Source organism: Ascidiella aspersa, chromosome 3 (assembly GCF_963924565.1).
Source record: "Ascidiella aspersa chromosome 3, kaAscAspe10.2, whole genome shotgun sequence".
NCBI classification, from domain to species: Eukaryota; Metazoa; Chordata; class Ascidiacea; order Phlebobranchia; family Ascidiidae; genus Ascidiella; species Ascidiella aspersa.
The window spans coordinates 20386695-20403093 of NC_139449.1; the positions used below are offsets into that span (position 1 = coordinate 20386695).

General features: G+C 35.3%; 2 protein-coding genes across 2 annotated transcripts; one reads left to right on the forward strand and one right to left on the reverse strand.

Moving 5' to 3' along the window:
- Nucleotides 1–24: 24 nt before the first annotated feature.
- LOC146160707 (serrate RNA effector molecule homolog) lies at nucleotides 25–4426 on the reverse strand. The gene is made up of 6 exons (XM_083384992.1): nucleotides 4279–4426; nucleotides 4038–4217; nucleotides 3281–3449; nucleotides 1727–1836; nucleotides 363–532; nucleotides 25–197 (listed from the first exon to the last, which is right to left on the reverse strand). The coding sequence occupies exons 1-6, from the start codon at nucleotides 4386–4388 to the stop codon at nucleotides 25–27; spliced, it is 912 nt and encodes a 303-aa protein (XP_083241118.1). The 5' UTR covers nucleotides 4389–4426.
- Nucleotides 4427–12376: 7950 nt separating this feature from the next.
- Nucleotides 12377–15492, forward strand: LOC146160708 (translocation protein SEC63 homolog). The gene has a single exon (XM_083384302.1). The coding sequence runs from the start codon at nucleotides 12414–12416 to the stop codon at nucleotides 14622–14624; it is 2211 nt and encodes a 736-aa protein (XP_083240428.1). The 5' UTR covers nucleotides 12377–12413; the 3' UTR covers nucleotides 14625–15492.
- Nucleotides 15493–16399: the final 907 nt, after the last annotated feature.

Consider the following 16399-nt stretch of genomic DNA (forward strand, 5'->3'; position numbering starts at 1 on the left):
TTAAGTCAACATCCACATTTCACTTTACTTTACCTTTACTTCAGCAGAAGGATTGCTTTCAGCATTGGTGGGTGGTGCAGCAGCAGTCTTGTTTACTGAACCTTCCATCTGTCCGCTAAGTTGCCGCTCCAAATCTGCTGAATCCATATCTAGGACTTGCAAGTCGCGCTCTGATCCCCCCTCCATCAAAATAACCGCTAAGAACAAAATTGGTGTAATTGTAATGTTAAACTCAATATGTATGTTTTTTTTGATGCATGACATAAAAAAATTGATGCATGACATAAAAGCATTAATTTAGTGCTGCGGTTAAGTTGATTTGTCCAAAATAAATGTTTAATAAACAATAAGGTAATGCCCACCAGAATCAAGGACCTTTACGATGCCATCCTCATTTTGCAAGTCCAAGTCCACACCATTGTATGCTTCAAGTTCAGTGAGTTTCTCAAAGACCTTTGCTCTCCATTTAATACAGGTTTGCTGGTCGACAAATTGCTTATCTGCCTCATCTGGGTGATATTTTTCCTTAAACCTGAGTTTTAAAATTGGACAAGTCATTGAAATAAATATTTAAAATGAATAAAATTTCTGGCTAAATCTTAAATGAATTCTATTCCGTAGGGTTGTTCAATGTTTAATCATAAAGCTGCTACTGCAAACCTGATGTCAAGTTGGGCTCCTTATAATTGAAAAATATAGTGCTTGCTTTAAAGATGTTACTGTTCAGCAAGTAATTGCTCTCAATAGCATTTAATGGCACTTTTCACTATTGCTGATGTCCCTATCAAAACACTATGAATAAAGTCAAGCTTGGGACAAAACAATGTGGTTACACAGTGTGATTGTCATAGTCCTAAGCAAATAATAATTCAGTACAGTTTTGCTTAAAACTATTCAGTACAAAATTTAACTTAATCAAATTAAATCTTAAATATGAATTTTTGGGAGGTGACCCAAAATATAGATAACATGTAACCCCCTGGCAAACTACCCTTTACCCTTCCAACAAACTTTAAAATAAATCAACCAAAATAAATATTTAGCACATATAAACAAATAATATTAATATACATATAATTAAAAATCTAGATTCAGTACTAGTTTTAAACTCAATACTGCAAAATATCTATGCATTTGTTATTAACTTTAGACAATATGTATATTTTATATTGCAGGAATGTTGGTGAAATTAAATTATTTTATTTTATAAAGAAAATAAGGTACAACTTGAAATAGTGTTTTAAGGTTACCTGTTGATCCCCCAGCATCGTGATAAACACTAAGTTAAAATCCTGAGCTGAATATAAATATCTGTCTGACTTCAGATGTAACAGTGTACAAGTTTTCTAGCTGGTAACATAAAGCAGAAAAACAGATTCCTAATCAGTAGACAATTTTTGTTTCTAAGCTAAGTCACTAATGTGAACTTTTGAAGAATTTTCCATATTTTACTCGAAATGTGTAAAAATTGAATGATTTGGAGTTCCTGTTGATAAAAGTAACTGCGATAACATAAAGATAAATAGTAATCTGATAATTAGGAATGAGAGCGTACTTGATATAAATTTTACTTGTTTAAAACAAATTTAACAGTGTATGTGAACTTTTTGGTGGTACCCAACATTTTGTGATACTCTTTTCAAGGGGTATTTTAAAACTATGTTTATCGAAATTCTACGTTCCCCGCCATGAAATATTTTTATCAAAACAAAAACTTGGTGCTCACCATTCTTCATCTTTATGCCCAACAAAAAAATCCTGTAGCTGTTGCCTTCTAAATCCAATCTTGTAGTCCGTGTACTTTTTCACCGCCTCATCATCAGTGATGTCATCACTCTGATCATAGAACCATATACCATATATATATGTGTGTGGTTCTCAAGCTAATATGCACTGTCGCCCCCTTGAGCAACATGTGCACCATCATTGGCCCCCTATTTGACATCATTCAACAATTAATCTTTAAAATACATGTGGTTTTCTAGCAAACTTGTGTGTAAATATGGAGCCCAAATCTAATTTTATTATGTGTTAAATATATTTCCTCAATACAGACAAAAATATAATAAAAGTGCATAAAAGTTTACATGAAGTGCAAAATAGTATTTACATAGTTAAACGCAAAAAAATATAGTTTGGGGGGTATGGTCTGGTTTATCCCCCTTCCTTGGCCTGCCCCAAATCACAGCAGATATGGTTACTTTATTAATATAAATAAGCTTTGTGATCTTTAGCAAACTTTCTTCAATTTAAGTCATTTCGGTTTGGAAATCGCAAATCATCCCATTTTCTAATGTAAAGACGATTTATTTAGCTTGAAAATCAATGAGAGTAATGCTGAAAATTTTCAGGGGCAACAATATTCTTTGCAGAATGTACACACAAGCAAGCAGGACAGATCTGGGATTTTTTGTAGGGACACTTTTAAACATAAGCTAAATTAGTCCGAAAACGGTTTAAAATACATTTAAAAAAGATTTGAGCGAAGTGAGATTTTTTTGCTTTAACGTATATTAAATTGGCATTTTATGGACCATAAATCCTTTCCACATGACCTAGTGGCTAATGCTATAGAAGTGTTTGCGCAAACAGAAGTTGGTTATAACAGTTTACTTTAAGTGACAGTTTATATCATTAGCAATAATTTAAACACATTTGCTATTTATAAATTACCTAACTTTAAATTTATTTATATATAGATAATTTTTTTAATTTTTTTAATAGTATGTAAAACAAGAAAGTTTCAGAATCACTAATTTCCTCAAAAAGCACATATAACGGTGTTGTTTGACAATGGCTGATCTGAGTATATACAGGTAAATAAATATGTATCCTTGAACATTAAAAATACTAAACCATGACCAGGCTAAGTAAGATTTTACACAATTTATTGAAAGGCATAATTTTAAAACTGTGCAACAGAGCCTTCTAGTGTTGTCCCCATGATGTAAAGTGTGTTTTTTTAAAAGCTAATAAAAGTATTTCAAATTGTGTAGTGCTCCTCTTTTCCTAAAAATGGACATTCTTTTGTTAAGTTAGGTAACAGAAATGAGTCCCCATGTATAATGCTAAAACAACAATTCTTTTCTCTCTCAGCTTAACAAAAAGCCACTGTCTTTGGTTTGCCATGCACAGCCTTACACTTGCAATGAGGAATGACTCTAAGTTGACGGACTATTTGTTTCAATGAATATAACAGAATGACAGTAAGTCAAACTTTCTCAAACATATATATATATATATATATATATTTATGAAATAAAATAAATGCAGTTGTCACCTGCATATTCAGCCATTGTTTGAATGTCATCATGTGCAGACCAGGCTTGTCCATATCCAATGGTTGGCCCATTCCCCTGTCACCATGACCCCACTCATCTCTTGGATGAAAAGGTGGCCTATCCCAAGCCGGAACACCCCACCCTTGATCAAAGCCTGGTTCAAAAGGCCTAGGAAAAACATGTATTTCTTAATATAAAGTAAAATTATAACTGTAGAATTTGCATGCCGGTGGATATCCTACACCCCTGTCTAACACAAGGTTATTGGGTGGAATATCATGGTTTCACAGATATGCGACCAATTTGAAAAACGAAGTAGGTCTCAATTTATGCTAGTCAATTGTATCCCGTAGTAATGCTTTTGTGCCGAGATATACAGGATACTTTTATAATTGTGAATACACTGAAACAGCAATATCTAATGATTAAAAAGACTGTTGAGAGAAAAAAGTAAGTTGTGTGTTTATTAACACGCTCCTTTGGAGTCAGGTTTATATGAAGATTAAACAACAGACAAGTCTTAGGCTTTGACCAGGTGACAAGAGTAGAAACCCTAAGTCCTCTACGCAAGTTAGTATTAATGGCAAGCAAAAAAACAATGCCAAAATATAGTAGTTGATTTCATGTGATGTAAGTGATAGCACCAAGCAGTGTACTAGAAAACTAAGCTAGTACAGAACATTATTTTTTATACATTTGAATTGATTTATCAAATTGCAGCATTTTTAAACAAGTTGATACTACACAGTAACGAACCTCATTCTCTTTCTGGCTCGCATTTCTGCATCTCTGCCTGGGCTGAACCTTCTCTTCATTTCTGGGGGACCTGGAGGGGGATAGTCCATCCTTCTTCGATGCATTCCTTCAGCTCCTGGCCGTATCCCTCCTTTAATGTCGCTACCAGGAACTCCAGGAGAGGCATTCCATCCTCTGGGTCTTAAACAGAATGATAAAAAAAATAAAACTTGTTCACTCAAATCATACATTTAAATCACACCTTTCTCTTCCCCAGTCCCTATCAGGCCCTCTTCTTTCAAATTGATCACTTCTTTCCCGTTGAAATTTATCTCTCCTTTGTCTTTCGTATTCTTCTTCACTGTCTCCCATTTTACTTTTATGTTTTTACTTTTATGTTTTAAAACTAACTCAAATCAATACCTTTGGAAAACTATGAATGTATTGTGTTACCAACGCATGCAAAAATAAAATGTTAACTTATAAAAACTTCATGCAACAAAATATATATGCCACTTTTATTATAAGCTATGGAGGCAATGCAAGATAAAGTGATAGGATGTTCTCTAAAATGGTTTTATTGGGAGGGCCAAAGCAAAGCAAAGCAAGCAGCTTGAAAGAGTTCATCGTGTAATATTTCTGGAAGCAAAAAAGATATATCTTGCAGCAGAGAGTTTTTGGGGCAGATTGAATTGTTGCACACTGTATATGCAATGTGAATGTGGTGATGTTTTAATATAAGATATAAACAAACATTCAAGTGTTGCTTTAAATCTCAAAAAACCCTGTTTTCCAGTGCACCCAAGGCCAGCAAGTTGTAACTTGGGAACCAAGTTACAGTATGGCAGAAAGCTGGCGACTTGGCAACTATGTCGGCCGAAGAATCAGACATAAAACCAAAGAAATTGGTCCAAAAAAAAAATTTTGCAAAAAAGAAAATTAAAAAAAAAAATTATTTATTTTTTGAAAGATTGATTTGCAAAATAACTTGTGCACGTTCTACACATATTCAATTCAAAATATATTTTTAAAATGAGGAATATGTAGGAACATTATGTACTAAATTTGGCAGAACCATTCTGAAAAAAGTACAAAGCACGTTGTTTAGCAGGGAAAAGCCAGTGTTTAACATATAGATTGTTTATTAGTTTAAAAAGTGCTAATTTTTGATAGAACTGTTGTGTATTTGCAGTTTTACTTGATTTGGCAAGTACTTCTCTTTATTGAGTTAAAAAAGCAATCATGATAGTCGCCATTCCTGTTAAATAAACAGGCGACATTCACATGGGCATATCAAGGATGTACCAGGCCATGCTGTTCCATCTAAGGCCTAAACTATATTTTTGGCTGTTTTAATTACGTGAACGCAAAAAAATTTCGCATTTGGCGCGAACATTGCCCTCGTTTGGCCATTGTTGTGTCTCTGAAGCATATCTATTCAGCCAAAAGGTACTATGGCATGTTGCACTTCACTGTGTGACTTTAAGTTTGGCAAACAATTTCTATTAACTTGGATTATAACATACCGTTTTTTATAAAAATTTCCCCCAGTTCAAAAAAACAATTTTAAGAAGTTTTTTCTCGCTTTTCAATTCATCAGGGTTGGTAGCCGAGGTCGCATATACGGGCGCTTGTAGGTCGCATATACGGGCGGAGATGTCGCATATACAGGCGTTCGCATAATGTCGCATATACGGGCGAATTTCTCTACCGAACATACTGTGTGGTGTAAGGCGTCGGAATGGCGTTCTATCAGATTTTAGTAGGCCATTATGAAGTGTTTGTGTTGCCTGACAGTTATGACGTCATATCATGTCTTCATCGTAACGTCACACTTATCAAGTGCTGTAGTAAATAGCTCATATTTGGCTAGGTCGCATATACGGGCGATTGCATAATGTCGCATATACGGGCGAATTTCTCTACTGAACATACTGTGTGGTGTAAGGCGTCAAAATGGCGTTCGAATAAATTTTTTAACTTAAAATTAAATAAATTCATTTTTTATGTTCCTAATCCTTCTTGTCACTTCAGTCGCGGTCCTCAGTAGAAACACTGTGTTTAATGAAAAAATCTAGTTTGATATATAATACGCCTGTTATTCATTTTTCATTTACTTATCTGTTGTTTTAAACATACAAATAGCCTCCCGCAAGTGAGTGTACTATTATTATTGCAATATCGTTGCGTTCTTTTTTGGATATCGCGGTATTTTATTTTACGTTTTACAGTATTTGTTTAGTAATTGTTTTCTTTAAATAAAAGATTATACGATTTTGCTGCCAAATTTTGGATTGGCTCGCTGTATATCGAAATTTACCATGGAGACTGTGAGGTGTGGGTCCGGATTAATGAGTCTTCATTTATATAATTGCCAAGATGAATCGACCACACTCCTACAAGATTTGAGATGGCCTGTCTTCGTGAGGCCATTCAGGTCCAATTCTTTCCTTTAGTTCAGATACATGAACAGTCAATTTTGCTGTCTTCAGTCAAAGCTGTAAAAGCCTCTCTCTGGTTCAGTCACAAAAGCACTCAAGTTTGCTGTCTGAGTAGAAGCTATAAAAGCCTCTATCTCTCTCTCCTCTTTTTGTTTATATTGATTGAACACGCTATTTATAGACGAGAATCAGTTAAGAAAATTTCTGCGATAAAGAAAGATTTACGTCATTAATTCTTATAATACCTAACAAAATATCACGTGATAACAAGGCGTGGTCTAAACCTTTTTCACACTTATTTCTGACGCGAAACATACAAATTTTACGTCAAAATGCGATTGCGAAACAGCCTCTGTCTGCAGTTAAAATGTCAACAGTTTAAAAATCACACAACCGGGGAAACCGACTAATGTTCAGACCGCGGTGTTTTGAAACATATACAAAAAAACGGATGTAAATAACTTGACGCATAAAAATTGGTGTCAACAATTTGAATTTTGCAAATTCGCTGCAAATATTATGTGGTTGCAAGAAATCTACGTAACGGAATTTTACCGAAAACTTTCCGCTTATCGTTTGCACATTGGCTGCAAGGAGTAACGTAAACATTAGAATATGGTTACAAAGAATTTAGGCCATAGATTTTTACTGAAAATTTTCCGTTACGACACATCGATTAAAACAAAAATTCTCTGTGTAAACACAATATGACAAAATGGCTTCTACAAATATTCCCACGCTAGATTTTGGAACAGCTTGCATATTAAAAGCTGGTTATTTGTTTGTGAAATGTGTGTGGACACGTGGACGCGAAAATTGTTCGATCACATAACGCATTTGCGCAATTGTTTTAGTCAGATTCCTGATTCCTCGAGAAAGTTTTCTCTTTGGTGCCTGAATTAGCAACCGAGGACTTTGATGTCAGCGTTCGCTGAGTTGCTCGAAATTGTTGTGTGCTTGACACACCATTGCATTGCTGTGGATTGAGCTTTTCAGGCGATCTGTGCGGCAGCAGGGGAAACTCCCTGTTTGGTGCGTTGTAATTTTGACGTCACCGGAAAGCCATTCATTGTGCGCTGCGCTGTGCTGTGACCTTTCGCTGTCCAACGTGCTTTTGTATTCTGAAAAATGCGAAATATTTTTCGGCAGATATGTGTTCGTATGTCTGGAACATTTTTATTGCAACACTTCAAACTTAGGTTATTAACATTTTGGTTATAGACACACATATTTTTTTATACTTATATATATATAGGCGCGACAGGTTACACTTAAAGTTTGAGACAATTAATTATTGCAATATATTCATTTAAATTTATATTCTTTGCGATTCATACAATGACATATACTTTATAGCGATTACATGGTTATTTAATTTACATTATACGCGATACAGTAACTTATACATAATGGTAACATTTTTACATTTCTTCGCTTCAAAAGCGATACATACAATGATTATAGTTATAACAATTTTGCAACAAGTGAACATTTGTGGGGCAGTTCGCGAGCAACGTGCATTTTCATTGAAATTGGTTATCGTCATTCGACTGGCTAGTCGAAGTTTATCATAACTTCATTTTGGCGTGGCAACTCTAGGGTTTGTGAAGTAGGACAGGCGTTGTTGGAAATTCTATCCAGCTATTTTGTAATTGCGACCGCATATAGGTCTTGGTCGGATAAGGGGATTTTCTTATCGTGGAAATGGTAGAATTAACCACCATGATATATTTAGGGTCAACGTAGCAACAACACGTTAGCGATGAAAACTCGTGACCTAGCAAGCTATAGGATATTTGACGTTACCGAGTATCATTGGTAACTTGCGGAATACATTTATAGCACTCGCTGAGAACTAATGCGTATGCTATGTATTCTTTTGAAAAGATAAGTAAATTTTATCTGGAAACGTAGAATTTTTGCTTTACATTTCGCTTGGAGGGATTAAGTACCGGCGTTGAAAAGCGCTAACTTACGGAAACACCGCTAATGAGTTTTGTCGGTTGCTAGCTTACCAACATACTCAAAAGCGATCGAGTGGCAACTAAGCCTTGTAAGCCAGGCACGCCTTGGGCGTAAGTTTACAGATGAACAAGCTACTTTTTAGGTAGGGTCAAGTGTCTTAACGCGTACTGGCAATCCGTGTTAAAATAGTAAGCTTTTGCGAGTGAGTTTCACAAAATGGTTCATGAGATATAATATATTAGACGTATAGAAGTGTACACTTAAAATTAGTCATTTTGACTGGCTTGCGTTTTATAAGTAGCTGCGGATCCGTTTATAGAAACGCTGTTTGTTTTAGGAAGGGAAAATGCGGTTGGAAACGAGTTCAGTTTCCACGTAGAGTGCCGTTACGGAAGTTGTTTGATTTACGCCTATTTAATTGGGGTTGCATTTGAAAAGCACGAAGGCAAGCGATGCATTGAAAATATTTACATAAAACATTTAACACATTACGAAAGCGAGCAGGATTTTATCCCTAAAGTCGTGTTTATAGACTTACACGAGTTGAAGCATATTTTTCGCTTGTGAATGACATCACTATGCTTTTACGAAGTATTTCCGCTACGCGTGCTTTGACGCGGGCAAAATTTGGACACATTTGAATGGCTCAAAAAAATGTCGCATAAACAATTTACAGACCTTTCGGTCGGTATTTTAATAATTATATACATATATATTAAAAGTATAATAGATTTTCACCTGATAAACTAGGCAGAATCAGTTATTGTAAAATCCATAATTCCGTTTCGTTTTCCATGATTCCAAACAGTGGTGATGTCTTTATCGGCAACGCTTGTTTGTATTTCGTGTTTCGAATTCCAAGCAAATGCTTTGCTGACGCTATGGAGCGTCTCTTCACGTATCTTTCGATGAGATTAATTTCTTCTAAAGCTGGCTTCTTGCAAGTTCCAAACATGACAGTTTTTAGGCGGCCGTTTGTAGGTGGTCCATACAGATTAAGGCACATATTTTTTTTTGAGCTTCGTTTCTTCAGTCTTCTTGGGAAAGTAGTTTGCAGGTGGTTCGTTCCTCACTCGGGTCGCGCCAAATTTTGTGAGGTGTGGGTCCGGATTAATGAGTCTTCATTTATATAATTGCCAAGATGAATCGACCACACTCCTACAAGATTTGAGATGGCCTGTCTTCGTGAGGCCATTCAGGTCCAATTCTTTCCTTTAGTTCAGATACATGAACAGTCAATTTTGCTGTCTTCAGTCAAAGCTGTAAAAGCCTCTCTCTGGTTCAGTCACAAAAGCACTCAAGTTTGCTGTCTGAGTAGAAGCTATAAAAGCCTCTATCTCTCTCTCCTCTTTTTGTTTATATTGATTGAACACGCTATTTATAGACGAGAATCAGTTAAGAAAATTTCTGCGATAAAGAAAGATTTACGTCATTAATTCTTATAATACCTAACAAAATATCACGTGATAACAAGGCGTGGTCTAAACCTTTTTCACACTTATTTCTGACGCGAAACATACAAATTTTACGTCAAAATGCGATTGCGAAACAGCCTCTGTCTGCAGTTAAAATGTCAACAGTTTAAAAATCACACAACCGGGGAAACCGACTAATGTTCAGACCGCGGTGTTTTGAAACATATACAAAAAAACGGATGTAAATAACTTGACGCATAAAAATTGGTGTCAACAATTTGAATTTTGCAAATTCGCTGCAAATATTATGTGGTTGCAAGAAATCTACGTAACGGAATTTTACCGAAAACTTTCCGCTTATCGTTTGCACATTGGCTGCAAGGAATAACGTAAACAGTAGAATATGGTTACAAAGAATTTAGGCCATAGATTTTTACTGAAAATTTTCCGTTACGACACATCGATTAAAACAAAAATTCTCTGTGTAAACACAATATGACAAAATGGCTTCTACAAGACAAAGCCATATTTTATGACGGTCAGCTAACCGACAAGAAATCAAGCAAAATATGAAATACATTACCAGAACAAAAATCGAATGTATGATGTAACAAAATAACTTTATATAAACCGTTTGCTAATTTATAGTCTTATTTTATAGTTTTGTTTATATTTTTTATTTATCCAATACAAATGTATTTTGAGTGTGTTAATTGGCAGCTGCTGTATTTTGTTAGCAAGAATCGTTAGGACCGTCAGTATTACAGTATGGTAATTTACTACACCACTAGATTAGTGTGGCGTAATTATGAAGACATAATATGACGCCATAACTGTCAGGCAACACAAACACCTTATAATGACCAACTAAAATTTATTCGAACGCCGTTTTGACGCCTTAAACCACACAGTATGTTCGGTAGAGAAATTCGCCCGTATATGCGACCTAGCCAAATATATGGGAATTTACTACACCACTAGATTAGTGTGACGTCACCATGAAAACATAATATGACGTCATAACTGTCAGGCAATTCAAACATTTTATAATGACCAACTAAAATTTATTCGAACGCCGTTTTGACGCCTTAAACCACACAGTATGTTCGGTAGAGAAATTCGCCCGTATATGCGACATTATGCGAACGCCCGTATATGCAACCTAGCCAAATATATGGGAATTTACTACACCACTAGATTAGTGTGACGTCACCATGAAAACATAATATGACGTCATAACTGTCAGGCAATTCAAACATTTTATAATGGCCAACTAAAATTTATTGGAACGCCATTCCGACGCCTTACACCACACAGTATGTTCGGTAGAGAAATTCGCCCGTATATGCGACATTATGCGAACTCCCGTATATGCGACCTAGCCAAATATGAGCTATTTACTACAGCACTTGATGAGTGTGACGTCACGATGAAGACATGATATGACGTCATAACTGTCAGGCAACACAAACACTTCATAATGGCCTACTAAAATCTGATAGAACGCCATTCCGACGCCTTACACCACACAGTATGTTCGGTAGAGAAATTCGCCCGTATATGCGACATTATGCGAACGCCTGTATATGCGACATCTCCGCCCGTATATGCGACCTACAAGCGCCCGTATATGCGACATAAACGCCCGTATATGCGACCTCGGCTACCAACCCTGATGCGCAAAGGAGAGTAAAGTTTGTAGTTGATCTTTAATATCCCAGGTTTATAACTTAAAAATCTTTACCGCTTAGTCGCTTTTTTTGGATAACTTTTAAAAGGTTTAAATGAAAAGTTTATTTTTAAATATAAAAGATTCATCTACTACGAAAATAAAAGCTCTGTTAACGCTTTTGGTTCTTGATATTAGTGCAGATATATTTTATTTTCTAGATTAAATTTTACAATTAGGCACAGGGAATCATCAAAATGTGGATAACCAAGCAGTCTAACTATAACAGAAACGCTGCAACAGCAGTTAAGCCCTAATTTTGGCGCTGGTCAACAATCCTATTAGAATTGAATTCAACAATCCTATTAGAATTGTTAAATCAGCGCAAAATAATTGGGCTAGGGTGCGAGTTGGCGTTTGGATGTGTCAAGTAATATTATATTCATTATTTAATATTAATACTTGACCCACCTTAACCTAAAATGCTAACCCGCACCCTAACCCAAATAATGTGCGTTGGTAGGATTCTAGACCAGCGCCCTAATTTTAACATGTAATTTGTTTTGACTCACTTGTTTCATGAATTAATATGTATTTTGTGACTAATGTAATAGATATTTTGGAATCCCTAACCTATTATCTTTGAAGTGGCTTTTACACCGCTCATTCAAATCACAAACTTTAAAATTTGCACTAATGTCCACAGATTTACCAAAATTACAATAAGGCTTATTGCTAAAGCTGTATACACTGGGCAGTAGTTTGAAATATTAGGCCTTACCTGTAAATCATCTTCTATTTTCTTTAAAAAAAACAGCTAAGAATGTAAGTTGTTTTGTAATTATATTTCATCTTTCTTTACAGATTACTGTAACCTTTTTAGAAAGTAAAAAATTAAAACCTAAAAATGTCCCAACAATTTTCATATGATGAAAAGGGTTCAACATTTCTATATTTCCTCTTATCATTCTTTGCCATGTTACTAATTCCATTAACATATTTTATGTGGCCGCAAACACTCAAAGACAAAGAAAAGCAACTAAAAAATCAGCGGGATATACATGGTAAAAGCAAGTGGTACAAGAAAAAGCAAGAAGAATTGCAAAGAAAAAAATCCAAACCAAGTATTAGAAAGTTTTTGATCGTAGCTGCTTGGATTATTTTCTTTTGGCTGGTTTATAAAGTGTCCAATATTGAAAATGACCACATAGAATACAATCCGTATGAGGTTTTGGGTGTTGGTGAAGATGCTAGTAAAGTTGAATTAAAAAAACGCTACCGTCAACTTTCTTTGGAGAATCATCCTGATAAAGGAGGAGATTCAGAGACATTTATGAGAATTCGCAAAGCTTATGAAGCTCTTACTGATGAGGAAACAATGAAAAATTGGAGAGAATATGGTAATCCCGATGGCCCACAAGCTATGGAATTTGGAATTGCTTTGCCCAAATGGATAGTCGACTCTCAAAATTCCTTTGTTGTATTAAGTGTTTACATGCTTTTATTCATGGTGGCTCTACCTGTCATCGTTGGGGTTTGGTGGAACAGATCCATCAAGTACACAAAGGAGCAGGTGTTATTGGACACCACTCAATTGTATTACCACTTTATTAATAAAACACCAAATATGAATTTAAAACGAGCCTTGACTGTGTTCTCGGGCTCATTTGAGTTTAGTCCAGACCACTCAACGAAAGTTAGACCTCCAGCACCTGAGGACAATGAAGATATTCCTAATCTAATTCACCAACTTGAAGTTGGTTACTCAATTACTGATAATGCAAAGGACAGACCCTTTAATTTTCCATACAGTGTTAAAGCTCGGATCATTATCTACAGTCACCTTTGTCGAATAGAAGTTGCTTCGAAAAACCTCCAAACTGATCTTGATTATATTCTGGCTAAAACTCCTTTGCTGGTGCAAGAAATGGTTAACTGCATTGCCCAGCTGACTACCATGGCACATTGGAATAAAGCTGCCCTTCCAAGACTTGAAACTCTTGAAAATGTTATGAAACTTTCCCCAATGCTTACTCAGGGCCTAAGAGAAATGAAATCGCCACTTCTACAGTTGCCATATTTTAATGACGAATTTGTAAAATATTGTTATCATAATAAACGCCATTCAATCAGAAATCTTAAAAGTCTAGTTGAGTACAAAGAATCAGAGAGAAGACAAATGTTAAGAAGAATGGGTGATGAAGAGTATGAAACTATGATCTCTGTGCTCCGGTCATTTCCTCTTGTAGAACTGGATGCCTCTACTCAAGTAATAGATGATGAAGACCACAATGTTATAACTGCTGGTGCTATTGTAACTGTTACTGTTTTTATGAAAAGAGGTTGCCTTGGTGATCTGCAAGAGTCAGATGAGAGCAGTCCTACAATTACAGAAACTATTGTGGAAGATGATCAAGAGATGCAGGACAAGCAACCCAAACTTAAACCTTGGGAAAAGCAAGGTAAAAAAAAGAAAAATTTAAAGAAAAAGAAGCCAGCAAAAGGTGCAATTAAGAAAACACTAAAGAAAACAGATAAAGGCAAAGGTGAGGAAGTAAACAATGCAGTTGAAGAGGTTCCCCTGGCGAAGGCTAAATATGTTGATGATGGAACAACAAGCGGTTCTGATGCATCTGATACAGATTCTGATGCATCCCCTGAAAAAGATGACAGAGAGTGGGAAGCAATGCAGGCTACCTTTAAGCGTAAGGAAAAAATTGCGCTAGAAGTCAAGGACAAACACACACACACAGTTTATGCACCACTTTCGCCTATGGAAAAACAAGAATGGTGGTGGGTTTATATTTGCGATAGGAAAATGCATTTACTTCTAACCTCCCCTGTACTGGTGTCGAACCTTCGTGACGAACAAGAAATTGAACTTAAATTTCCAGCACCATCAAAGCCTGGCCGTTGCACCTACACTGTTTGGCTGCGTTCTGATTCTTATTTTGACTGCGATCAGAAATTTGACATTAAGCTTGATGTGAAGGAGGCAAAACCGGTGGAAGAAGATCATCCTCAGTGGAACATTTCTGAAGATGAAGAAGGTGAAGGAAATAATGAAAGTGAAGATGAGGGAATTTCTTCCGATGAGCAATCATCAGATGAAGAATAGGTCAGGAACTATGAATTCCTTAAGATTAAGGATTGTTGCAAGGTCCACAATTAAAACAAAATCCTATTAACATCCTAAACCCTTAAAATATATCGATCTAACACTTATTTGGTATAACACAACTTTTAATTACCAAAGAGATTTAAGTCCTGCTTTTTTGTTATTTTGTCAGGATTTGATTTTAAAATTGGGTGGTACTTTTAAAGCAAGGGATATATTGTGAAACTGGGTGATGTGCTTTTGCTGGGCCCCTAATCTTTCAAGAGGTCGAAGTATTGAAATTTCTTACATTGGGGTGTTTTAAGAATGAACAGATACTAATTTATTATCATACCTGCATGTTTATATTGATAAAATTGTTTTCTACATTGTTTAACAGCAGAAATGAATGCCAGGAAACTAAAAGTTTAACATAATATTCTGTGCTGGATTTCAGCACATCATTACAATAGTAGTAACACAGTTACTTCTTGTAACATTTGTGCAATTATACCTTTCTTGCTTTTTTACTTAAAGACTGCCACATTATATATTAAGCTTGAAATATCTCCTGACAACTCTCTACTCTGCTGCTACGTAGTTTTAATAGGGTATTAATTGTATATCTTAAAAGGATTTTGTTTTTTACTACTTAACTCAACTACACCAACCCTCTCACCTCAATATTTTAAGCAATAAATACTGCCAATACCCAATTTTTGTATAGTGGTAATCAACTGAATTTAAACAAAGGGTGTTTTATTTATTTTGTTAAGTTAGGGTTCTAACTGATGTTAGAAATTTGTTTTGTTTGATTGAATGGTGATTTTACAGAGTTGTTGTACTGGTTTTGTCAAGGTCGTCTAGATTGAATACAAAGAGTTTAAAGCTTTTAGAATGGTATTGGATAAAAAATTAACAACAAAAAAGAACAGTAATCTATATTTTATTATAAAAAACCAAGCATGGGTGAGATTAAAGCTGTGAATTCTGTTTAGTTCTGATTGACAGAGTTATTCCAATTGATATATTGTAAAGCTTTTAAACTATTAGCAACAATGTTTACCCTATATTAAGGTTAAGAAAAAATATTGTAATAAAATGCTAAAGTCGTAATGGATAAACAGTAGGACCTTGGTGATGTGTTTTACCCAAGGCAAGAAAGGAAGAAACTTTTTATATTGTAAAATGGAAATCTGTTTAAAGTATAACCAATTAGGCATATGGCTTTCTTTAATTAGGCGACCGGAAAACTGTCTAGCGTTCGACTGAACTCAAGTTTCCGTTCTTTTAACTTCCCACCAGGCGTGCAATGCTACTTTGGCTAACTTATTAGTAGGGCGAATATTTTTTGACTTGTCAAAAAAAGTCAAAATTTACACGTTAGGTAAAAATTTCTCAATATTTTTGAATTAAAGTTAAAATCGAATAAAATTGCACATAAATCGCTTAAAAAATAGAAAAAAAACTAAAGTCAGCTTTTTGAAATCGGTCGTTCGGTTTTTCAAGTCAAAATTTCCTATTTTTTTGGTCAAAAAATATTCGCCCTACTTATTAGTAATATTATAAACAACTCTACATTTTTCATTCGCCATCACACAAATCTATGAAACTGTAATGACTGACGATTGTCTATAACAGGGTGGTCCAAGGTTGACAGCATCGCGGGCCACAATATTTCTTTGATATACTTGGCGGGCCACATAAAGTAGGCTATATATGCGACATGCCTGCTAGGAGCGATCAACGATTTTCGTAAGGTCGGGTGATGAAATGTTTAAAAATGACGACAAAAA

What these genes read in the sequence shown, in the direction of transcription:
- LOC146160707 (XM_083384992.1), bottom strand. Translation starts at nt 4,388, where the DNA reads ATGGGAGACAGTGAAGAAGAATACGAAAGACAAAGGAGAGATAAATTT. An exon ending in AGGGACTGGGGAAGAGAAAG is followed by an intron (nt 4,218 to 4,278) that starts GTGTGATTTAAA and finishes ATTCTGTTTAAG; the next exon opens with ACCCAGAGGATGGAATGCCT. An exon ending in CGTAAAGGTCCTTGATTCTG is followed by an intron (nt 198 to 362) that starts GTGGGCATTACC and finishes TTTTGTTCTTAG; the next exon opens with CGGTTATTTTGATGGAGGGG.
- LOC146160708 (XM_083384302.1), top strand. Translation starts at nt 12,414, where the DNA reads ATGTCCCAACAATTTTCATATGATGAAAAGGGTTCAACATTTCTATAT.